The sequence below is a fragment of the Myotis yumanensis genome, unplaced genomic scaffold, assembly GCF_028538775.1.
Source record: "Myotis yumanensis isolate MYYU_CA2020_CCGP unplaced genomic scaffold, mMyoYum1.0.hap1 SCAF_3, whole genome shotgun sequence".
Lineage (NCBI taxonomy): Eukaryota > Metazoa > Chordata > Mammalia > Chiroptera > Vespertilionidae > Myotis > Myotis yumanensis.
In genome coordinates this window covers 24,475,639-24,502,424 of record NW_027223754.1, presented here as the reverse complement: position 1 = coordinate 24,502,424, position 26,786 = coordinate 24,475,639, and the positions used below count along the sequence as shown (strand labels likewise).

Here is a 26,786-nt window from a genome sequence, read left to right as displayed (position 1 = left end):
TGGATGGATTTGTGCACTGGTGGGGTCCCTTGGCCTGGCCTGCACCCTCTTGCAATTCAGGACCTCTCGGGTGGTGTCAGATAGCTGGTTTTGGCCTGATCCCCACAGGCCCGATCCAGATAGGAGGGAGCCCGATCCTGTGCATTGAGCGTCTGTCCCCTAGTGGTCAGTGCACATCATAGCGACCAGTTGTTCAGTCTTCCGGTCACTTAGGCTTTTATATATTTGTATGTGTGCACACATATATGTATATGTGTGTTTATGTGTGGTCACTGATTCCATTAGTCACTTCATAAGTCAAACCCAATAACAACTTCAAATAAGTGACCTCAAAACAGTTCCCATTCGACCCCTGAATTACCTGAGGAACACTCTGCCCCCCAAATCCAGGAAAGCAACTCAGATCTATCTGTGGACAAGGCTAGTCTAGATCCAAAAGAACATCCTTTGGGTTCCTTGCTCCCACTTCCATTTTTATTTACCTTTAAAATAGAAATATCTACTTAGAAGCCTTACTTCTGCCTTTGTTTTTCCCTATAATATTTATAAATAGACTTGGGATAGAACTGTTTCTTAGGTAAAAGCAACAAAGAGCTTTAAAGACTTTTAAAATGCAAACGTAGGTCAGCTTCCCTCAGGAGGTAGGAGATGAGGAGGACAGTGCAGAAGAGAGGTGTCTACTTAGCTGAAAAGTCAGAGAAGATACAAAAAAAAGTAAGATAGGATTTGAGGCTGGAGAGTAGGGGGCTCATGGGGCCTGAAAAGACATGGACCCTCCTCAAAGCTGGAGACTCCATCACCTGTCACCCTTCTCTACCCCTTCTCTGATGTAATATTATGGTTTGGAGAACAGGCAAGGGAGGGAAACCTAATTGGGATGTTCTATTGTGGGCCTAGATATCAAACTTTCTAACAATAGACACATACTTTTTTAAAAGCTATATGTACTAATATTTATTTGACTTTTATTAACATTTATTTTATGCTAAATTATTCCTGGGCCATAAGTTTTGTCTCTTCCATTTCTTCTGGGATGTACTTTTATTCTGTGCAGCCTCCTCTTCTGGTTTAGGAACAGTCTTCCCTTTTTCAGTAAGAATCCTTCCCATGTGGCAGGGAGAGCTTTGATGGGGGTTCCTCACCCAGGAGCTCTGTGGGTTCTGTGCTGCATCTTGGGAGCTCTGTTCACCTAGATTTTCTCAATGACCAGAGAATCTACATCTACACCCTCAAATTCAGCATTTAGCCACAGACCCTGCGATTAGCCCCACTGTCTGGCCTGAGCACATCTGCCAACTCCACCATTGTAAGGATGGAATGGTACATGTTGCTTCTGTAAAGTGACAGATACTTGGTGGCTTTTGGATATGCATACCCTTGATGGCCTGGGCAGTTTCACAAGTGTGCTTAAAGTGAACATGAAGATTTGAATCTCTTGATTGGCATGACTTTGTGGGATTTTCTGGGTCAAGTGAACAGCAAACCATTTTCAGAGGTCACCTCAGGCTACTGCTTATGGGAAGTTATACTGACACTTAAAAAATCTGGAGCAACCTTAGCAGGTTTGGCTCAGTGGATAGAGGATTTGCCTGCAGACTGAAGGGTCCCAGGTTTGTTTCCGGTCAAGGGAAAATGCTTGGTCAAGGGCAAATGCCAGGCTTGCAGGCTCAATCCCCAGCAAGGGGTGTGGAGGAGGCAGCCTATCAATGATTCTCTCTCATCATTGATGTTTCTATCTCTCTCTCCCTCTCCCTTCCTCTCTGAAATCAATAAAAAATATATATTTTAAAAAAATCTAAAGCAGCTTTATACTTTGCTTTGTCACTTTCCTTTTTATATGCTCATAGGGAGTCTCAGGCACCTACTTGAAAGATAAGAGGTAGAATTAACCAGACAAACAAAACAGGTATAGGCTATTCCCTTGACCATGGAACGCTGGAACATGAGCAGCTCCCTGATTTCTGGAAAAGATGCATTTATATAAAACAAAAAGCAGTCATCTTTTATACTATAATTAGTGGAGCTCAGAGATTTCATGTCTCAAGTTTCAGGCTGAAACTGTAAAATGTTATGCAAAGATTCAGAAGAGATTTACATGAATTGTTAAGAGTCAATCCAATAATTGGTAGAGAGCAAGCAGTTGTGTTGTAGATGTCAACCTGTACCTCTGGAGGAAGGAGTGGACATTAGTGAAATTAGACAGTTTGGAGTCTGGCCTTGGACTTTCCATAAACTGGCCATCTGACCTTGGACTTTCATGGTCCTCAGCTGTCTGTAAATTGGACACAGCTTAGATCTATCTACCTTATGAGACTGTGAAAACTGACCAAGACAATTGATATATTAGCAGTACAAAATGCTGTCAGATGTGAGCTATCAGTAAGTTTTTATGAGATTTCAAACTTGCTTTCAAATGCAACTTTTCAAACATTCTTGGAAGTGGGTGACAGAAAAAAAATAGATTCAAAATGTAATAAAAGGGCTACCAGTTCTAAAAAAAAAAAAAAAAAAATTAATCTCTGTCAGGAGGAAGCCATCTTTCATTTAAATGGGCTCTTTGCCCCTTCTTCAACTGACACCCAAAGAAAAGAACAAGAAGGGACCCATTTTCCAGAAAAACACTGTGGTGCCAAGCAGACAGCATGTTCTAGGTGCAGCAGACCTACCCCATGACCAGCCAGGCATCAATTTATCCCTTACCTCTGCAGGCTGTGCCTCTCCCTCCTGCCAGACATATCCCATGGTGATGAAGCTCAGGACCAGGTGAGCTAGGCGCCGTTCCCTGTGGCCCTTGAGAAACTGGCAGTTCAGGAGGGGCATCTGTTCAAGAGAAGTTCCAGAGATGGTCAGTTGCAGGGGATGGGATGAGCACAGGGGTTCTGTGGCTTGAAGGGTTCTTTGGGTACAAGGAATGGGTTCTACTTCAATGCAAGAACCATGCACACCCATTTCTCCCCTGATCCCAGGACACTGCAGGATAGGAGGAGGCAGTCCAAATGATATTGTTCTGCAAGTACCTAACAGCCCCACCCAAGTCCCTGAATTGTGCCCATGGTGGTGCCGGACACTGGTCTCCATCACTGAGATGACCACTTGGTTACCTAAAATAATTAAATTGACTAAGATCATTTATTACATGGGACTCCTCAATGGCAACGTTTTGAAAAATATATTTAATTGATTTTAGAGAGAGAAAAGAAGAGAGAGAGAGAGTAAAACACTGATCAGTGCCTCTATTACACACCCCTTCTGGGGACCAAACCTGAATCTTAGGCATGTGCCTTGACCAGGAATCATCCCTCCACCTTTTGGTGAACTGGATGATGCTCATCCAACTCAGCCACACTGGCCAGGGCTGCAGTGGCAGCTTTTACGAGTACAATCACATCATTTACAAACCAGGCACCTCTGCTAGTATGGAAGCATAGCACAGACTGACAGATCTCAGAGGGAAGGGGAGAGGGGGTTAGGCAGAGAATAACCAAATAATTAAAATGCATATGTGCATAATCCATGGATACAAACAATAGTGTGTTGAAGACCTAGGGTGGGGTGGGAACTGGGCGGGGGGGGGGGACCTTGGAAAAATGGGGGATACCTGTAATATTCTCAACCATACTTTTTTTAAATAGATACTGAAAAATATTTTATCTGAAGTGGAAGGAACAACTCAACCCTCTTTTTTGCTAAGATTTACTAGTATTTTATTAGCAAAATTTATTTTATACCGAGAGAATGAATTGTGTATCTAATTGTCATTCCTATGTAATTTATGGAGTATTCGAATAATAAGGTTTTATCTTATTATTTATTCAAATAATTGGGTTGTATCTCTCCCAAGTAAAAGCTTAAATCATAAATAAAAAAATTAATGAATAGCCATAACCGGTTTGGCTCAGTGGATAGAGCGTCGGCCTGCGGACTGAAAGGTCCCAGGTTCGATTCCGGTCAAGGGCATGTACCTTGGTTGCAGGCACATCCCCAGTGAGGGGTGTGCAGGAGGCAGCTGATCAGTGTTTCTCATCGATGTTTCTATCTCTCTATCCCTCTCCCTTTCTCTCTGTGAAAATTCAATAAAATACATCTTTTTAAAAATTAATGAATAAAAGCACCTGTGCTTACTTGGTATCTTTAGCCCTAAAACAGCCCTGCGCTGTGGACAGCAAGGTTTTCCCCGGCCTGTTGAGCTGGTGGACCTATGTTAGTTGCTCCTGGGGTGATGGCAAGGCTATTTACCTGCTTAGTCAGAGGTCAGATCCTATTTGTTCTCTCTTTCCTGGCTGAGATCTAACCAGCTGGGTATCCTAACAAAAAGAGGCCCTGTGGACTTCGGAATTTGACCACATTCCTAGAGGGAGGTAGCTAAGCTGGGCCAAATGGTTGTCCAGCCCTTGTTTCCACACTCCCGGTGACCCTAGCTAGGTCTCTGAACCTCTCCCTGCCTGTTTCCTTCCCGGGTCACACAGGTGGTGTCCTCATCGAAGCAACACCCTGTACAGAAGTTAGTTATCACTATCAGCAATGCCCAAACAGATATCGCCAGTTTATTAGTTTTGCCTGGGCCGGCCCCGCCTGCCTTGGCTGACACCGAGGACCCTGAGCTCCACTTCCAGGCACAGCGCCCGCAGCTTGCCTCCTTCTTCCATCCCCTCCCCAACCCTAGACACAGCCTGTCTAGATCTTCTCTGATGCCCCTCTCCGGGGTCCGAAGAAACCCCCTGAAGGAGCAGCGGCGAGTGTCTAGGGTTTCCTTTCAAGTTACAGACACCCCAAGTGAGCTGGGACCCACCCAGGCCCAGGGGCAGCTCGCGCATAGGGCTCTCCGACGGAATCCTTCTCTCTCTATCCACTAGGGGGCAGCCTTTCCTAACCTGTCTGCGCGTTTCTTTCTCTTAGAGATAAAATTGCCTACTTAAGGTGCGCGTGTGCGTGTGTGTGTGTGTGTGTGTGTGTGTGTGTGTGTGTTTGGGGGGGGCGTGCTGATATGTTGCATTTTAACTGGAACCAGCCTGAGAATTATAATGGCATTCATTTATTAAGTATTTATTCTAAGACTCTTACTAAAGAGCGTTGAAGGCACAATGCTAAAAACTTCTGATGCAGGGTGGTTCCCTTTCCCCAAACCCACAGAGTCAGAGAGGATAAGGTTATGACAGAGCCTGCGGGCACTGAGCCAGGGTGCTATTCCCCTTCTTCTGACCGCAGCCCGGCTCTCTCAAGTTAGTACTGTCTGCCTCCACAAATAGGGAAGCCACAGTGTGCAATTTTGATTTTTCTAAAAGCCACATTTTTAAAATAGTAAAAAGAAACAGGTGAAATTTAATAAAAAATATTTTTGTCTCTGTCAATATATTTACAATATTATAAATGCAATGTCAATAGAAAAATAATAATATATTTAATAGTCCCTTTTTTCTAGTAAGTCTTCAATATCCAGTATTTTACATCTCAATTTGTTTTAGCCACATTTTGGTTCTGTTTCTTGGACGAACCCTGACTAATACACCTCCCAAGGGTCCCACCTCCTAATCACATTGGAGTTTTGACATATGAATTTGGAAGCAACACAAACATTTAGTCCATTTCACTCAGTTTAACTATTCCCCTGTTGAGGTACATCTTGGTTGTTTCCAATTTGGGTGATTATTAATAAAATTGTTATAAACGTTTACACACAAGGTTTTCCACGAACATAAGTTTTCAGTTTAGTTGGCTAAATACTGGGTAGTGTGATTGCTGGGTCAGGCAGTAAATCTATGTTTAACTTTATAAGAATTTGCCAGCTGTCTTCCAAAGTAGCTGTACCATGTTGCATTCCCACCAGCAACATGAATGAGAGTCTCTTTCAGTACATATCCTCAGTAGTAGTTAGTATTGCCAGATTTTTTTTTAATTATAACAATTCAAATAGATGTTAAATTGTCTTTTAATACTATTATAAAGAGTCTTATGTTATTCTGTAAGTAACCCAGTTTTATTATTTCATGATTAAAATTTGCAAATTTTCCTTTGTAATCTAGAAAATAAGAAATTTCACCAGCATGTCTGGGTGCCCTCTTACCCCCATTGTCTTTCTAATAGAATTAATTAATTGAGATTTTTAAAAATGTTATTCTTATATGCTTAAAGCTTCCCTTTCCCCCCACCTACACTACTTTGTGAGAGCTCTATTTTAGAAATTTGAATCATTCATTTCTCTTTTTCACATATTTTTATTTTTCTGATGACTGGCATTTCTTTCATTTTTGCTTTATGCTTTATACAATTTTTCAAGGAATTCCCTAAATTACCATTTTTTTCTAATTTATTCTGGTTTTCACTATTGTTTTTTTGTTTGTTTTCCAATAGTTTATTTTATGTAGCAACTTCACTTATTTTTATGAAGTAAATGTAATTACTTAGACATCAATTAATTCTTAATTAATGATTTTCAATTAATTAGATTCAAATTTTAAAAGCATTGATTTCATATTTTGTTTTGGATTGGAGGTCATTGGCTCTAAATGTCCAGTTCCTTCCTCCTGCTCTTTGACTCACTCATTCTCTGCATATCTTTTGATAATTTGGGCTTATTTATTTGTGTTCAGGAATGGAGGTGAGTTTTATTAGCATTAGTAGCTGATATAGCTTCCCTAATAATGTTTCCAGTGTCCTAGCTTCCTGTGAGCAAGTCAGTTGACTGTAGTGTTTTATGGCAGGAGGGTGTGGAGAGCAAATTTTCCTGGAAGAAGATTATTATCATTATTATTATTATTACTAGTGGCCCAGTGCACAAAATTTGTGCACGGGGGAGGGGGGAGGGTGTCCCTCAGCCCAGCCTGCACCCTCTCCAATCTGCGACCCCTGAGGGGATGTCCAACTGCTGGTTTAGGCTCAAACCCTGTGGGACCGGGCCTAAGCTGGCAGTCAGACATCCCTCTCACAATATGGGACTGCTGGCTCCTAACCATTTGCCTACCTGCCTGCCTGATCGCTCCCAACCACTCCCCTGCCAGCCTGATTGATGCCTAACTGCTCCCCTGCCTGCCTGATCGCCCCCAACTGCCCTTCCCTGACAGCCCAATCGCCCCCAACTGCCCTCTCCTGCCAGCCTGATCGCCCCCAACTGCCCTCCCTTGACAGCCCAATCACCCCCAACTGCCCTCTCCTGCCAGTCTGATTGTCCCCAACTGCCCTCCCCTGCTGCGGCCTGCCTCCTCCTCTGGGACTGGCCTCTTCCATGCCATGTGGAGCCACAGGACCCCCAGGCCTCACTGGGCAGAGCAGCCACCTGACCTCACCTCTGCTGTGCGTGAGGCCATCTTGTGGCGGCCATCTTGTGATGATGTCATATGTGAGGACCACTGAGGCTTTTATTAGTACAGATTATTATTATTAGACACAGATTTCTAAGAATAAGTAGTTGGCCTTAAAGTACTGTGAGATCCAAACAGGAAATTCACTTATTATGTTGTCTGTGCCAAGTAAAGGACACAAGAGGACAAATATTTGAGTATGTAGCTTCATGTGTGGTCCCGGAGCCATTACATTTGCTCCTCATGACTGATTTCCAAATTATTTAGTCTCTTAAAAGTGGTCTTATCTAATTAGATGTTTTGTGAGTAATTAGAAGTATAGAGACTGCCAAGAGTGTCTCCAACGGCTGCCTTAACAAATGCACACAAATTGGGAAGCTAAAACAGCAAAAATTGATTCTCCCACAATTAGGAATCTGAAATTTAGGTGTTTGTAAGGTTGGTTCCTCTGGAGGCTTGGAGGCGGGGGCGGGGGGGGTAGGACCTGCTCCATTGTTTATCTCCTAGTCTCTGGTGATTGTCAGCAACTCAGTGTGTCTTGTAGATGCCAACTCCAATCTACGCCTCTGTCTTCATGTGGTGTTCTTCCTTGTGTATCTGTGTTCAAATTCCCTTCTTCTTCTAACGACACCAGTCTTAGTGGATTTAGCGTGCACCCTAATGCAATATGATCTTGTCTACATCTGTAAAGACCTTATGTCCAAATAAGCTCACATTCACAGATTTTGAGGAAACATGATTTTTGAAGTGACACTATTCAGCCCAGTGGAAGTGTCAGGGGATTAATTTCACTTTTGTGCTGAAGCTGTTTCCCCAATTCCCACGTTTTCAATGGACAAAAGTTAGCAGGACACTCTTGGCCTTTTCTCATTGACATTTAATGTATAAGGAGCACCAATTGAGTAAGTCCTTCATTTTACTTATGGCAGTTTAATCAATTAAAAGCCTGAGGAAAGCCTGGTACAAAGGACTGTGCAGTTCACAAGCTGAACTTGAATTTTTCTTCCTGCAGACTGTTCTGGACTCCCTCTTGATTTTGTGCCCTAGTACTGAGATGGGAGAGAGAGGCACCCAGAGGTGAGGTGGGAGGGGGTCTTCTTATTGCTTTGGTTGAATGCTTGGCATGGGTACTATACACTCATTTGTAGATCACTATGATTTGTTTAATATGGTATGTACATTCTTAAAATTTTATCTTAATTTTATCTTGTTTTCCTGCACTACAGATATTTTCTTACATTTTTCTTCTTTTTGTATTCTTTTGGTCATGTTAATGGGCCCTTTATGTGGCAGGAAAATAAATTCTTTGGTTTGGTTTGCCATTTTTATAGGCACCAGAGACAGTGTCTCACATTTCTTTAATAATGTCTCTAATCTTGTGACTTGCCCTTAGCAGACATTCAATGAGTCTTTTTAAATGAATTTTTAATTATGGACATTAAGTATGTAATAGTCAGTGAAGGAGAATTTTGGAGAGTAGAAATTATTTCTTGTTCCTTTGAAATGACATGGCACTTTGAATTGTGAGACTAAGACAGATGCAAAGGGACTAGTGGGAAATACAAATATATATTGAACACTATTGTGAGACAGGAAATCCGAAAAGCTATTCCAAAATAATTTAGTCTTCACAACAATTCAATCAGACCAGCATGTTTTCCCATTTTATAAACAAGGAAGCAGAAGCACAGGGATTAAGTCACTTGTTCAAAGTTATGTAGCAACTAACTGATAAAAACCAGGATTCAAACTGAGGTGTTCCGGAATCAAAATCTATGTTCTTCCTATTACACTTTCTTGTCATTCTTTCACTGTTTATTCCTTATATACTTTTGGCAAATATTTCTCATTTTATTCCATATGTATGTACAGATTTATCAATCATCCCTCCAGAATCTGACAACACTGACCTTGTAACTCAGAAATTCTCTTGACTCAACTATTCTGTGAGGACCCTCTGGTACATTCAAGGCAGACTCACTCAGAGGTAGGGGAGCACTGACCACGTGACATAGGGTGAGCATTTCTATGCTGGGCCTTTCCCAGCTAAATCTTACCCAGCAACTTGCCTACAGATCCCAACCAGATTGTCTTCATTTAAAAAAAATTTTTTTTATTGATTTCAGAGAGAAAGGGAGTGGGAGAAAGAGAGCTGGAAACATCAATGATGAGAGAGAATTATTGAGAGGCTGTCTCCTGCATGCCCCTTACTGGGAATACAGCCTGGAACCCCAAGCATGTGCCCTGACTGGGAATCGAATTATAACCTTCCGGTTCATAGGTCAACTGCTGAGCTACACAAGCTGGACTTATTTTTTTAATATGTTCCAGGAATTGTTTTATGCAGGTTCTGGAAATTTTAGGGAAACACATGTGTCAAAACAGAAACAAATCACTCAGCTCTTCAGCAAGGGTGAGAAAATTGGGTCAGTAAACTCAATGGCAATGATTGGTGTCCTTAAGTGAACTCACCTAGTTCCACAATGCTGAGAAGAAAAAGTGGCATGGGGATTTTAATAGGGTGGTGAGAAGGGGTTGAAAAGTAAAATAACTACTTATATATACCTCGCTCACTTGAGCTCGAAGCTGGTGACTCTCAATCAACTCAGGAAGTTTGTTGGCAATTTCCATCCAAGGCCTGTAATGATCTGGAAGTTCTTTCTGCATTCAAAATAGAATCATGTCAGTATTTTAGACCTCTCTGAGAAGCAGCTTCTGGGAGTAGCTGTTGTCAGATTTCACTATAACCTGGGCCCTGTGCTAAGCACTGCAGACACACAGATGACTAATATATAATCCTTGTGCTTAAGGAACATATGATCTACTAACAGAAAAAAATGTAATCAGATATATCTAAAAATAATATACTTAATTACCAATGTGTGTATAAGCTTAAGAACTTGCAAAGAGGAAAATGTGCTTAATTCTATCAGCTGTTGTGGGCAATTAAAGGGAAATATATGCAGAAATAGGACAGTTGGGGCCATTTGTAGAATTTGAAAGTGACTTTTCTAGGTGGAAATTTGAAGATGGGAAGGCAGTAAAGAAGGGATTGTGGATAAACAGAGGTAACAGTGTTTGGGGACTATAAATAATTCAATATTACTAGCATATAAAGATCAAGAGAAATGATATGGAAGATGAGACTACAAAATCAGATCAAATGTGCTTTTTATAGATTACATAAGAATTTTCTTTTTTTTTTATTTTGAATTTTAGAAAGTTAGTTTTGTCTGTAGGATTTTAAGATATGCATTAAGGTTAGAAAGTCTTTGAACTACTGTCCAAGGACTAACTTAGGTGATGGAAATGAATTTGGAAAGGAGAAGACACGTATTCAAAAGATATTTTAATAAAAGATATTTCATAAAAATGAAATGATGTGATGATTAAATTTTGAGGTGTAGATGCTAAAAGCAAGATGATTCCTAGCCTCATGGCACCCTTTATATGCCCACTCTGGGCCCATGATTTAGCTAAGTAGAACATAGACTGGATTTCAGCAACCCTGACTCAATTCCTGGAAGTGGTAAACTATACTTATTGCTGTAATTAAACTTTTATTGGCACACAACCATACTCATTTGTTTACAAATTGTCTATAGCTACTTTCTATTACAGCAGCAGAATTGGTAGTTGCAACAGAAACTATTTGATATCAAAGCTTAAAGTATTTACTATTTGGCTTCTTAGAAAAAAATGTTTGCCAACTCTGATCTATCCCAGAGTCTGGGTCTCCTTTTTGAGAGCACAATATGCACAACTAAATATTATATTTCTGGGATAAGAAGAAAAGGAGGTGAGGATGATTTAATGTTTGTGAATTAGGTGATTGAATGAATTGGTGGGAACACACAATGAAACAGAAATGCAGGAGGAAGTCAAAGAGAGGGTGTAAAGATGGTGAATTTATTTTTTAGATAGATACAGCCTAAAATATATGTGGAATGTTAAAATATGTTTGTATACTGGGCATTTGGACATACATACAATTTGAAGTTCAGGAGATAATTAATATTAGAAATATACAACTAGGAAGCATAACTTTAGAAATAATTCCACATGTGGTTAAAACCACACAAATGTATAAGGTCATTTGGGGAGAAGTTGCAAAGTGAAAGGGGAAGGAGGCCTAGATCAACACAAAAGGGGTATTTATAAGACAGAGGAACTTAATCCAGCAATAAAAATCAAAAAGGCATTTATAGATACTCAGTGAGTCAGAGGAGAATTACCCTTAGGGAAGTCAGGACATGAGAGGCTTTCACAGAAGTAGGAAATTCAGAAGGTCAAATGCATCATTAGAAACTTATAGTAAGATTGTTCCCTTTGGGGAAAAAGAAAAAACAAAAACCCAAACAGGAAGTCACTAATACCTATTAGTCATTCAATATATATGGCAACCCCAGGTCATGGTCATGGAAGCAGGGTTTAAATTTTAGTGTGCTGAGGAAGTAAGAAAATAGAGACCATAAATGTAAATTACTTTTCTAGGAGAGCCATAGGCACTAGGAAAGGGGACATTTGTGTGTTGAGAGCTGTAACCACTTAGAAATGAGAAACTTAAGCCATTTATAGTCTGTGACTGTAAGAGGGCGTGACTAGAAAAAAATCAATGGGAAGGGATGGGAAAATGATGGCCAATTAGGCAAACATGTCCTGAGCCTTATCCTGGAGCAGATAGAAGGAGCATCTAAATCAAAGAACATCCACCTAGAACTGGCAAAGTAGACACAGCTGGTGAGACAATTTGCAGCCAGGTCTGGGATCTGGGCTGGAGAGAGTTGTGAGACCACTGAGCCAAGTGTGTCAGAAGGAAGCTGCATGGCACCAAGTCCATGTCCCTGAGGGACAGGCATAATATTCGACTGTGGAAAGGAAATCCACAGGGCTGCTGGCGGCAGGGGATTCTAAATCTAAGTCCACAGCCATGAGAGGCTGAGCCCAGACAGGCATCCTGAAGAGCTTCCTGAGCCATGCGGTGATGGGCGGCGGGTGGGGGAGGAGGAGAAACTAGAAGTCACGCAGTTGTTTTGCCTCTGTCTTATCTTCCCTTTTATTCACTAAACCCAGTTCATAGGACCTTTCAAATAAAACACTCACTCATGGCTGCAGTGCAGGCGGAGGTGCAGATTTGTGGAGTCTGGGGAGAGGCTGTGGAGGAGAGCCGGTCGGGGAGAGGTGACCAGGAGTCCAGCACTGAGACATTCCTGGCCGTCCCAGAACTAAGCGGCCATTTTTTTTCTGAAGAGCCACCCCCTCCCAGCAGCCTCACTAATCATCTGAGAGTGCAAATCAAAACGACAATGAGGTACCATCTCATACCTGTCAGAATGGCTATCATCAACAAATGACAAGTGCTGATGAGGATATGGAGAAAAAGGAACCCTTGTGCACTGCTGGTGGGAATACAGACTGGGGCAGCCACTGTGGAGAACAGTATGGAGTTTCCTCAGAAAATTAAAAATGGAACTCCAATTTGACCCAGTGATCCAACTTCTAGGGATATATCCCAAGAAATCAGAAACACCAATCACAAAGAATATATGCACCTCTATGTACATAGTGGCACAATTTACAATAACTAAGATTTGGAAACAGCCTAAGTGCCCATAAGCAGATGAGTGGATGAAAGAACTGTGGTACATTTACACAATGGAATATTACACTGCTGTAAAAAAAGAAGGAACTCTTACCATTTGTAACAGTGTGGATGTACCTGGAGTGCATTATGCTAAGCAAAATAAACCAGTCAGAGAAAGACAAATATCATATGGTCTCACTCATTTGTGGAATATAATGAACAAAATAAACTAATGAACAAAAATAGATCCAGAGACAGACCTTCCAACCTAAGAGGGAAGGCAGGGGAGAGAAGGTAGAGAGATCAACCAAAGGACTTGTATGCATGCATATGAGCATAACCAATGGACACAGACAGTAGGAGGGTGAGGGCATGTGCTGGGGGGTGGGAGCGGCCAGGAAGAGGTCAATGGGGGAAAAAGGAGACTGATGTAATACTTTAAACAATAAAGAATTTAAACTTTTTTAAAAAGAAGGAGTGACTAGAGTAGAGCTAAGAATGCTGGCAATAATCAAGACAGATCCATGGAAAACTGACTCTGAACTGACAACTTGTATTTTGTTTCATCTATATGATCCATATGTTTTATGAACAAAAATTGAATGCAGTTACAGAGACAATGAAATATAATCTTGATAAAAGAAAAGAAAATATGCAGGGTTGCAATATTCTGTCTTTTAAAGTGTGTTTTAAGAAAAGAAGTTGTAACTAAGTCATCACCGCTGATACCTAGATAAGGAATCCTGTCCTGATAATTACATTAGGCATCTGGGTTTCTGCTTCCTGACTGGCATGGAAATTCTTAAGCACCACCTCAATCGAGGTGCCGCTCTACACTTTAATATTTATTTGATCTTTCTCTTTAGATTGCTAAAAGAATCTTTCCCTTCTTCCTCTTTTTCATCATTGACCTATGAACCAAGAGGTCAGGGTTGGATTCCCCATTAAGGACACATGCCTGGGTTGTGGGCTTGATCCCCAGTGTGGAGTGTGCAGGAGGCAGCAGATCAATGATTCTCATCATTGATGCTTCTATCTACCTCTCCCTCTCCCTTCCTCTCTGAAATCAATTAAAAATATATTTTTTAAAAAGTCATAACAGGGTAGTCAAATGAACCAACAGTTTTCCTTATTCTTCTACATTTTATATTGTGCTTAGGAAGTTATTTCAAATATTTCATTACAGTACTTCTAGTTTTCTTGTTGATGTTCACATCTTTAATCGATCTACATTTGTGTTGTACATGTTATGAGTTAGGTCATATTATCTCATTATATCCTTTTTGAAATAGAGGAAGTTAAGGCCAAAAGCTGTTGGATGACTTTCCTAAGATTACACATCTGGTCAGTGGCCAGGTCAAACCTCTCTGACTCAAAGTTCAGAGTACATTCAACTACCTCTCAGAGAAAACATATGGAGAATGGGGGAGATGGGGCAGAGAGGATGGAGGTTGGTGCAGGGAAAAGGAAATTAAAAGACATTTTACATGTTTTTCTTCCCTGATTCTAATAATCAGAAGACCCAGAGTGTGATGGACAAAAATAATACAATATTTGGTTTTCCTTTAAACCAATTTTTTAATTTTATGTTATTCTTTTACTAGACTTTACACCTGTCAAAGAATTATTTTCAAAAAAATTAAAAATGAGTCATGCCAATATAGAATTTGTGTCCAAAATATAGATAGTTCATTAATGATGGAATCAGCAGGATGGTCCAAGTTGTTTCAAAAAGGGTGATAAACTGTATGTTTAGATTTTAAAAAATAATGTTGAAATCAAATTGCTAAGTTAAATATATCATGAGTAAATATCCTAGAGGGCAGTGCAATCATATGTTTTAGGGTTATATTTTCTTTCCAACAGAAATCATTTGCAGCTCTTTCGCATAAAATCTACAAGTTAATTTGTATCTTCAGAGATTGGGACATAACCAATAGAATATAGCATGTCAAACAAAGGGACAGCCCTTAAATGATTAAATAATCCTGAAGGGAGACTGCTGGTACTCTGGGATAGTGTTGAATGAATGCACAACCATCCTTTGCTTTATTTTTGGATAACTTTCCTCAACACATTTATAACCTGCAAGAGAATAGACTTTTTAAAATAAAACATCTATAAAAATAATGAAGTCTTTGTTAAATTAACACTGGTTAAATAAATTAACTAAAACTTTTGGTTAAGAAAATAACATGCAGATGATGTATTATAGAATTGTGTACCTGAAACCCTATATAATTTTATTAATCAATGTCATCTCAATAAATTAAACTTTAAAAAAATAGCCAAAAGGTTAAAAATTGTAGTAAAAATAAACCAGCCAAATATCAACAAAGGGAAGTTGGGTGACAATCTTTTTTTAAACATACTTTTATTGATTTCAGAGAAGAAGGGAGAGGGGAGAGAGAGATGGAAACATCAATAATAAGAGGGAATCCTTGATTGGCTGCCTTCTGCATGCCCCCTACTGGAGATCAAGCTCACGACCCCCGCAAGTGCCCTTGACTGGAATCAAACCAGGGACCCTTCAGTCTGCAGGCTGATGCTCTATCCACTGAATCAAACCAGCTAGGGTAGGGTGACAATCTTAATATCATAAAAATTAAAACTTAAATTCTCAGATAGATTAAAATTTGAAGCAGATGGTTTCCAATGGAATAAAAGACAATTCTCAATAGAAAGAAGCCAATGTGACATTGCAGCAAAGTAATATGAGAAGAAAGAGATATCAAATAACTTTGATGAGATAGGTCAGTAGAATGACGGGCTTTGTAGGCTATACTAAAACATCTGTTTTTGTTCTAAAGAGCAGTTTTGGAAAGTTTTAAAGAGCAAAGTGCCCTGGTTTAATTTTTGTTTTTGAAGAGCTCCTTTGCTCAGCAGAGAGAGTTTTACAGCTGGGCAAGCATGGAAATAAGAAGACAAGGTGCAGCCACTGTGGAGAACAGTATGGAGTTTCCTCAAAAAACTAAAAATGGAACTCTCATTTGACCCAATGATCCCACTTCTAGGAATATATCCCAAGAAACCAGAAACATCAATCAGAAAAGATATATGCACCCCTATGTTCATAGCAGCACAATCCACCATAGCTAAGATTTGGAAACAGCCTAAGTGCCCATCAGCAGATGAGTGGATTAAAAACTGTGGTACATCTACACGATGGAATACTACGCTGTGGTAAAAAAGAAGGAACTCTTGCCATTTGCAACAGCATGGATGGAACTGGAGAGTATTATGTTAAGTGAAATAAGCCAGTCAGAGAAAGATAAATACATGATCTCACTCATTTGTAGAATATAGAGGACAACATAGACTGATGAACAGGGACAGATCCAAAGACAGAGAAACAGCGATCAGACTATCAGTCCCCAGAGGGAAAGTAGGAGAGGGAGGGGGTAAGGGGAAGAGATCAACCAAAGGACTTGTATGTGTGCATATAAGCCAAACCAATGGACATGGACAACAGGGGGATGAGAGCATGAGTCGGGGGGGGGGGAGGTTGGGGATTAATGGGAGGATGAGGACACACTTGTAATACCTTAACCAATAAAGAAATAAAAGATTTTTTTAAAAAAGAAGACAAGGTAGTAGGCAATAATCCAGAAGAGAAATTATGCTGGACTTAACTAGGGTGGAAATAGAGAAAGGTGTGCATTTAAGAGCTATATTTCAGAGAAAGGGCTGCATTCATTATAATAAAATGAATATTTTGTGAAGTGCAGATGAAAAAAGTATAGTTACGGTTAATAATACAAGATATAGGTCAAGATCAGCACTAACTAAAAAGTAATTATATTATTTTATGTTACAAAGGGGCTTTAACAGGAACTAAGAAACTCAATTTTTCAAAATACATTTTTATTGATTTCAGAGAGGAAGGAAGAGGGGTAGAGAGATAGAAACATTAATGATGAGAGAGAATCATTGATTAGTTGTCACCTGCGTGCCCCACATTGGTGACTGAACCTGCAACTCAGGCATATGCCCTGACTGGGAATTGAACCATGACTTCCTGGTTCATAGGTTGACGCTCAACCACTGAGCTTCACCAGCACAAAAACCTCAATTTTTAATAAAGTATAAGAGAATGGTATAAATAAGTTTTGCTAATACATTTGAAAATCTGAATTGAATCCTTATTTTAATTGTAAAAGATCAAATTTTTTGTCTAAAAATAGGAAACCTAAATAGACCAATGAAGCATGGAGAAAATGAAAAATGTAATTAAAAGCTCACCACCTAAAATTTCTCCACAATAATCATGATATATTATCTACCACAGAGTGTAGTTCATCTTCTCAGACCCCTCTCTCCACCTAGAAAAAAGAGCTCAATCTTTTCTCATAATAAATACTGGGAAAAATATGAAAGCCTTTTAATTGGCATCAAATTAGTTCATCTAGGATGCACAATGTTTTTGTTCTATTCTCATACTCTGTCAACATTTTCTTCAGTCTAGGAATACAGAGCTCATACTGGTTTTATTCATATCTGTACCCTAAGCCTCTGCCTAAGTTCATTATGCATAGAGAACAGTGAAAAAATATACACTACATTGAAGCTATAAATAAAATGCCAGAATAAATGTAGATAATATAAATCAGGAGACAGTAATTTGACTCTAAAGAGACAGAACAAATAGTTGGAGGTTAGAGTGAAAGGTGGGGAAGGGTTTTAAACAATGGTTTTCAGAATGAGATAGTGATTACAAATTATTTTTAGGACAAGATAGTAAAATTTGGGGCAAATTATTTGGTTTGAATTAAAACATCAAGGGTAGAGTAGACAAAAGTTTTATATATTAGTTTTAATATGAAGAAAATGAATTGAAATTTACTAAATATCTAATTCATTTACATTTCAGTAATATATCATACAAATGGGATTTGATTCGACCATTAAAATTATATTAAGACTGATTTATTTCAGGCAAAGGTTTGTAGTATTGGGTTAAAAGTACATAATATAAGTTACAACTTTATAATTTTTCAAACACACACACAGACATAAACACTCTTAGACAAATTATCCCAAAACACCAAAGGTATTTTGATTTTGTGGTAGAGCTATGAAAAAATTAGTTTCATTTTTCAACATTGCCAACTTTTATTTAATATACTTCTATGAATTTAGTAATAAAATTGCCATAGTTAGAATATTTTTTCATAAAAACATTGTGGCTAGTGATGAACTATCATATATCAGAAGTCTTCCAATTTCTAGAGATTAATAATAAAATAAACTATCAATAAAGAGAAATGTGAAGTAAGATTTCAAAACAGTGGATTGTTAATTTATGGGACTCACAAACCTGGATTTATATATATATTTGATATCTTTCATCAATAATATGTCCATAATATGTTATTAAAAGGAGTTGGTAATATTTATAATAATTATATGTTACATAATCAAATTAAGACACATAGCGTGATACATATTGGCATATATATAAACATATATATATATATATATATATATATATATATGATTCTCAGATAAGGAAAATAAGGTTCAAAGAGAGTAAACATGACTTGATAGTTATAAAACTGATAAAGAGATTTAACTGGAATTGAAACTGAAACCAGTGTAACTATTATAGACTCTACCTGTGCCATTAATAAGAATTTGTCATATTGACTATCTACTACTTCTCAACTAGAGTAATGTATAAAATTGTCTTATAGAAAAAATGCTCATAAATCCTAGAGAATAATTTCCCAAGGATCAAAAGACTTCAATTGAAAAATAAACACTAAAATCATACAAATGTGTCTTTCAATTGCAAGTTATCACTGCAACATAAGAATTTGTTTTTATATCTAGTCAGAAAAGAAGAACACTGAATTTCGTAGTATTTATGCACTCTCAAGAATGCCTTTGTTCCTCTTCTCCCCTCCCACTCCACAGGCCACACTTTCAGAAAGTGATTCTAGTTTATCTGTTTGAATTTATGCAGGAGAGAAGACTCCTTTCCCATTTAACTGTGGTCACATACTTACTGTGGTCACATATAAAAGCAAGGCTGCATTTGAGCTCAAGTGGGCTAACTTACTTGCCTACCTTTGCCCATACTGTGTCTCATATTATGAGTTTCCTCTGACCTTAAAGCTATAATTTTACAGCATAAGATATAAATTTTCTTCAGCATATCCAAGTCATGCTGGAGAATATGGGTTAACATTGTGCTGACAAAACCAGTCAATGATATTGAACTATGCCATGTGTCTCCTTGACTGTTTTATATTTTGCACCCTCACTTTTCATGGTCTTTCACCCTCCCATGTCTGTCTGGTTTGGGAAATCTCAGGGCAAAACAATGTTTTACTTCTCCGTTGTCCAGTTCCCTCCCTCTCTCTATCTCTATCTCTATCTTTTTACCTCACTCCCCGTGGTGGGTTGAATGATGACCCCAACCAAAGATATGTCCACTTAGAAACTGTGAATGTAACTTTATTTGGAAAAGGGTCTTTGCTGATGTAATTTAATGATTGAGAGATGAGATTATCCTGGGTTAGGGTGGATCCTATGACAAGTGTCCTTAAAAGAGAAGACAGAAAGAGGGGAGAAGACAGACACAGCCAAGATGGCAGCAGAGAGTGTAATCATTCTACCACAAGAGCCACGGGAAGATGAAAGAGGCGGGAAGGACTCTCCCTGAGAGCCTTTGGAGGGAGAATGGGTCTGGAGTCACACTGATTTCAGACCTTTGGCCTCCAGAACTCTGAGAGAATAAATTTCCATAGTTTCAGGCCACCAAAATTGTGGTCTCCTCTTACAATGGCCCAAAGAAAAGAATACACTTCCTGAGCCTCATTTGGACTGAAAGTAGCAGATCTCTGTTTTCCTACTCCTAATGTTTTCATCCTTTAAGCTTAGGGTCTGCCAGCTCACCTCTCCCCAGGTTGTTTCAAGTTTCTCTACAGCTTAGATATTCTGTTTGAGAAACTGTAAGTTGCTTCATTGTTTAAAATTCTGGTTTTCAGAGAACTATCTTGTCTGTCCCTCCTCGTGCTTCTCCTTATCCTGTCCATCTGTTCCCCTTTCGCTCTATTCAACTTTCTTGGTTCTTAAATTTTGGCATCCAATCTCCTTTACTGCAAATACACTTTTATGGATTAACATTCACGTCTGTGAAGTTTGATTTTTCTGTCTCTATCTCCACTATATTACCATCATTGCCTCAAATTCCTCATCAACATGATCAGGCAAGCCCCAGATCCTCGCAGAGGTGACAATTTTTCAGGGAAGTATCTGAATTCTTCCTACGTATACCTTCTGTCTGGAAACTATAGCCTCTCGCGGCAATTATTTTGCTACTTTTCCTTTTAAGCAGTGGCAGTCCATTGCTTCTATCAGGTGTTTTGAATTTTGCAGGAGAGTATGTATGTATTTATTTTTCCTAAATGATTGCATGATCACTATAAAGAATAAAGTTTCTTGCCGAAACCGGTTTGGCTCAGTGGATAGAGCGTCGGCCTGTGGACTGAAAGGTCCCAGGTTCGATTCCGGTCAAGGGCATGTACCTTGGTTGCAGGCACATCCCCAGTAGATGTGCAGGAGGCAGCTGGTCGATGTCTCTCTCTCATCGATGTTTCTAACTCTCTATCTCTCTCCCTTCCTCTCTGTAAAAAATCAATAAAATATATTTAAAAAAAAAAAAAGAATAAAGTTTCCTGCATCCCCAGAACTATTTGTACCAGTCCTTTTTTTCTGCTCCATGGCACATTTCAAAGTCCTCCTTTCCTTTGTTTTGCATTTAAACTACTTCCAAGACCCTTCTCAGTGTTTCTCATAGGAATAGAACCTTTAATTCCACACCCGGCCTTTTAAGTGTAGCCCTCCTTTTTTATTTGCTCCTGCATTGTCCTCTATTTATTCTGTGCTTTTCAAATACTGAGCTACTTAGGCTAGAAATTCTGAATTAACTGTTCTGGTTGGGGCTCTGACATCAGCATTTTCTTAAAAAAATTTTATTATTGATTGATTTTCACATGGGGGAAAGGGAGAGAGAGAGAGAGAGAGAGAGAGAGAGAGAGAGAGAGGAGAGAAACATCAATTTTTGTTGTTCCACTTATTTGTGCATTCACTGGTTGGTTCTTGTATGTGCCCTGGCTGAGGATCAAACAGTAACCTTTGGCTTTATTGGGACAACACTCTAACAACTGAGCTATCCTGCCAGGGCTGGCATCAGTATTTTTTAAAGCTCCCTGAGCCATTGTGGTGTGCAATCCAGGAACTGCTGCTCTAATCTGCCCTGCACTTAACATTCTTCTAGAAAAATATTCAAATGCCAGTTGCATCATGTCATTTACCAGATGCATGAAATCCAAATTCTTGAGGCTAATTTTCAAGGTCTCTCAGTTCTACTCCAATCTTATTTTCTGCTATAATTGACTTGGTCCCTCCTTTACTGCCAAGCTAATTTCCTCAGATTCTTTATATCTAAAGAAAAATTACTCCCCCCTCCCATCAAACCAAACACACACACACAATCTGGCAAAAGATTTTTGTGTCATATTTATGGCCATGAGTCTGAGACGTATACATTTTCCAAACTGAAATGTTGGACCCCAGAAATGTTGGAGCGTTTATGGAAACAGTGGAGTAGAGCATTTGAAACCAAGTCAGCCCCTTCTCCCCAAAGCCAGTATGTTTGCTTATTCATTAGCATGACTGTACTTTTTTTCAGAGAGACTTTGAAGTAGATATTTACACTGAGTTAATTAAAGGGCATCTTTGAACTAGCTGACCTAGAGGAACAGCCTTCCCATCACTTGCTTTAAATGAAAGGAACGCAAATTGTATTCGTCCCCTTGGCTAAGTTGGTGACTGGTATCTTCCCTTCTGATCAGTTGCAACAGTACTGCTGCCTGGAGAGGCTGATGACTGCGTTTCCTGATCCATTGAGCAACCTAAGGTAGATTCTTACTTCCCACACATCTTCCCAGAAAGGGAGGTATTTAAACTTCTCACACGAATGAGAGAAAACTAAAACTGAAACAAACAACTACGCTTTTAGATATCTGGCTTATGACTGTAATAAAGTAGACCCAGTTTGCCAGGGAATTTTATATGAGCTAAATAATGAAAATTTCTACTAAGGGATATCCATCAACCAAATCACAGGACAAATATGGTCTGGCTCAGGACAACACTTGATGTTGTTATTGTTTCGCATTTTCTAAACTTACAAAGTAGAAACAACAAAGAGAGGAACTCATTAATTGTGGTCCTCCTCAATGTTTATAATATTTTTCCTCAGCTCAGTTTACATATTTAATCCCAAAAAGAGCTTGTTAGGCTCTGGGCCCTTTCCTCCTTGTGAACTAGGGATAATGGGAATATTCCTGAGTCAAGTTACACACACAGAATGGAGTTCTTAAGGAGCAGTGGACTGAGGATCAGGATAAATGGCTTCTTAGTCCTTACACTGCATTTATCAAAGTGCTTTCAGGCTCCATAGCAATCCAGTGAATGGGGGCGGCACTAGATCTCCATCCAATAGAAATGGAAATTGAGGGCCCAGCAATACTTATGATTCACTGATGGGGCCAAGAGTTTGTAAATGCGAGTTAGGGTGACTGATGCATTCTGGTTTGCCCAGGACTTTCCTGGGTTTAACTTGTAAAATCCCACATCTTTGGAATCCCCTCAGTTTCTAATAAATTGAGACTTTTGGTGATCCAAGTGGCAGTGTCAAACAGCATAATCCAGTACTCAGTGCTATAGTCCTACCCTGCACAATACTCTGAAGTTATTACTTTTAATGCTCAAGTTACTCACAGATTTGTCACTTGGTCTCACAACTAACAGTTCTACAACAGAGTTTTTAGGACCAGTGAATGGATGTTATCTTCATCTGTATTCCTCTAATAACACTCAGAAGTAAATAAGTGTCATAGTAGGTGTTAAATAAAAGCTCATTAAATTATAGCCCAGTCTTAAACACAGTTAATGGCAATTTAGAAAAAAACGTGGATCTAATAAGTTATTGCAATGATAGTAATATCGGATCCAGAGTTTAACTGGGTGGTCTTGCCCCTTATTTACGATGTAGTAGAAAAAGATATGTCAAGAGTCCTGAGTACTAGTTCTGCTTTTGTCACTAATATGACTTTGAGCAAACCAACTTCTTTTAGACTTCAGCTAATGTAAAAGTTACTGGTTGTAAATTCAATGACTTCTTAGTTTTAGCACTGCAGGTCTCAGACCACATTCAAAGAGGAAGCAGTGTCGATAAGGGTTAACCAACAAAATAGAATTACATTACCGGTTGAACTGTAAGTAGAATTAACAAACAAGTACTGTTCTTTCTCAACAGTTTCTTCCTCTTCTCTGTAAATATCTAATCCCTCCTATCAGCCCTGAAAGCACTCAAAGTCCTTTGTGTTCTCTTTTCTGTCCCACTAGAAAGTCAAGATAAATTGGTTTGCCCATATAATTGATCTCTACCTAAGTTCTGTCTTTTTTGATAACTACTAGATTTTCTCATAAGTTTATGAACCAACATTCTATTACAAAAAAATTGGCATTAAAACATTTCATTTGGACTCTCCTATGCTGGAGCTAACACTTTTGTTGGGAATTATGCTTTGCATTATTTGTAGCATTTTCCCCAAGTCAACAACTTGGTATTTGTGTTGTATCTCTCTTAATGACTACATAAGTCAACCAAACAAACCAACCAACAAACCAACAAACCAGCATGTCAGTCAAGCCATTCTGACCTGATCAAAGGCTCTATGCTTACCAGAGGATTTGGAAGAAGAAAGCCATAATCTTCAGAAATGTGAAACCGTCCTAAAGATAATGGCGATGTTGTCTTTAAATTCTGTCTTTGAAGTTCCATAATTGTGTTTGAAGTATCTGCACCCGAAGCTGCTACTAAAGAGACAACTGCTTCAAATATATCAAAGACCTGGGTTAAGGGAGCTTCAAAAGAGCATTTTCATTTCAGTTCGTTGCTTAGTGTCCCAGCAGCAGGTGAGAACCTTGACCTGAGGCTGAAATTCAGACTGCCATGGACTTTCTCTGACACAAGGCTGAGTAAATAATTAAAGATTGCTTATTAAAACCAACAGGCAAACAAAAGCACCTCAGAAAACATTGCTCCTTTTTATTCATAGATGTTAATATTGGTTTTAAACCCAGAGACAATTGGTTATTGCTGATCCCAAATACCCTTATAGGAATCTGATCCACAATTAACCTTGACAATCGAGTCTTTATTCCAAAGGAGTAAACCAGAAGGTAGTTACATGTAGATATTTCAGTGACTGGTGGTGAATTAGGGTAGGAAGGAGGACTCAATGAATAGTAAAACCCCAAAAGTAGTGTTTCATATGTAGTTTGAACAATATATTCTAAGATTATAATTTGTCTGATTTACTTTAAAAAGTAATAGTTCATAATTTTTAAAGGTCTTTGAGCACATTAAAAGAATATATATATAATATATATATATTCAATTTAACAAGTGAAATAATGGATACTAAAAACTTGAGAAGAGCCTGAACACTGAATAGATCATTTGCTTTAACTCTTAAATTTTATTAAGTGTCCTTTGAGAATCTATCACTAAGATGGATGATTTTACCTATGAAGTAGGTTCTACCAGATCCAAACTGAGGCACAACCATGTGAATAACCCTAACCCAGTGGTTCTCAACTTTCCTAATGCCGTGACCCTTTAATGTAGTTCCTCATGTTGTGGTGACCCCCAACCATAAAATTATTTTCGTTGCTACTTCATAACTGTAATCTTGCTACTGTTATGAATCATAATGTAAATATTTGATATGCAGGATGTATTTTCATTGTTACAAGTTGAACATAATTAAAGCATAATGATTAATCACAAAACAATATGTAATTATATATGTGTTTTCTCATGGTCTTAGGCAACCCCTGTGAAAGGGTCATTCTACCCCCAAAGGGGTCTTGATCCACAGGTTGAGAACTGCTGCCCTAACCATTGTCACACCACTAGTTGACAGCAGAGTGAGGACTAGAGTTGATGTATCTTGATTTCCAAACCATTGCTCTATTTACTAAATCAGGCTGTGAGGCTGTCGGTCAATGATGCCATCAGAGTTTGAATTTACTGCAATATGGAGTGTGGTAAGCTCCAGCCACTGATCTGCACTGTGAGAATTCTGAAGACTCTACCTATGACCTTGAGCCTAGGTTATAGTTTGTAAACAAATTTATTTGGAAGTTGATTTATCTATCTACATCTTCTCTGTCCTCCCATTCTTTAAAGTAAATATAAAAGCTAAAATACAATTATTGGAAGTGCTCTGATCATTCATTTAACAGTTCCCATGAAGGGCTTAGCTCTGAGGGTTGTATGTCAAATATAGTGATTCATGTTTCATCAGACATCTAACAGCCATTTTCAATTTTCTTTCCACTCAGCCCAATACCCAACCAGTCTACAAGTTCAGTTTCTTATGCCTGTTAAATAGAATTTCTCAAATTTTGTATGTTTAATCTTTTTCTTCTTTCCTGATATCTCTGATTAAAAGATGACCCATTTATTTTTGTTTATGCTACTCATCATGTTTCATCTACTTCTCTACACCCTCTCAAGAAATTACTGTAACATTATAAAAGCATAGAATCATAAAATATCAGAACTGAAAGGAACATGATAGAATAAATTATCTAGGTGAACACCCTCATTAAACATATAAAACCCTTAGATTTATGGAAGTAAACTGACTAGGCAAATATCATCCTGGGAATTCAATTCAGAATTGGACTAGAATTATGACTTGTTGCCTCTGAGCCCAGAACCTTCCCACTGTTTACTCAGCCAGATCTACCTCAGTAAGAATCCCTACTCTGTCACCAATTAGCTATGTGACTTTTCAACAAGTGGGAGACAAGAGGGAACATTTTAATACTGAGCCTTTGTTTCCACATCTGTAGGAAATAGTAATTTTTATCCAAGACATTTTGTGATGAATAAATGAGAAAGCATGAGGGTAACATGTTACAGATAACAGTAAAGGCTATTTTTCTCATTCTAGAAATCCTCTTTTAATATGTTTCTTTTTTAGATTTTCTCTCCTACCATTTTGATTACATCTTTTCTGTTTCAATCACTGACTCCTTGTTCTATTTCAGCCTTGGACATATACATATTTGCAGTGGAATTATAACTATATTTCTCAACTTCAGTATTCTTCTGGGCTTCTATCTGATATTAACTATCAGTTCTGTGCCCAGGTCCCCAGATCCTCATATTCAATCTTTATTTTTCTTGTTCCCTAGGTTTAGACGCATGGTACTTGTTGGTCAGTGTACATCTCAGGTCCTGCCACCAAACTTTTGAAGAGCTCCTGTAAAATAAATAAGATTCAAATTTCCTTGCCTGGTGTTCAAGAATGTCCATCATCTGACTGCCCAAACACCTTTCTTGCTGTGAAAAATTCTACAATCACCTTGGGCTTCTTTCATGTCACATTTCAAGTTCTACCTGGTTTGATTGTTATTAATGTATTTCTCTCATCTTTTCTGTTGGATTGAAAGCTCCTTGTAGAACCTATATCTATGCAATTTTGCATTTTCCTTTAGTAGGAAGTCTACTGTCTGGATCTCAATATATATTTGTTAAATGAACAATCAGTCAGAGTCTTATTGTGGACTCTATATTTTTAGAACTGGGGTCTTCATGCGAGGTAGAGTTTTGTGCTAGTCTCTGTGGTCCACTTTAAGCCCAGCCCTTACAGTAAGGAAAGCAGATGACTCACTTTCCATAAAGCTCTGCTTTGCATCTTTCTTATTTACCAAGAGGAAATTGACCAAACATAATTGTGCCCAGGAACTTCCTCTCTTAGCAAGAGGGGTTGGAGTTTCAGCTTTCCCATAAATCACAGTAGTATCAGTACACA

General features: G+C 38.8%; 1 protein-coding gene across 1 annotated transcript in view; it reads right to left on the bottom strand.

The window, feature by feature from the left end:
* The window catches only part of IDO2 (indoleamine 2,3-dioxygenase 2), a 46,566-nt gene extending 22,817 nt beyond the window's left edge, over positions 1-23,749 (bottom strand). Inside the window, exons 1-3 of the mRNA XM_070407395.1 lie at positions 23,639-23,749; positions 9,861-9,956; positions 2,701-2,820 (exon numbers count right to left, since the gene is read on the bottom strand). Coding sequence (XP_070263496.1) covers positions 2,701-2,820; positions 9,861-9,956; positions 23,639-23,737 — 315 coding nt within the window. The 5' untranslated portion in view covers positions 23,738-23,749. The remainder of the gene's footprint in view (positions 1-2,700; positions 2,821-9,860; positions 9,957-23,638) is intronic.
* Positions 23,750-26,786: the final 3,037 nt, after the last annotated feature.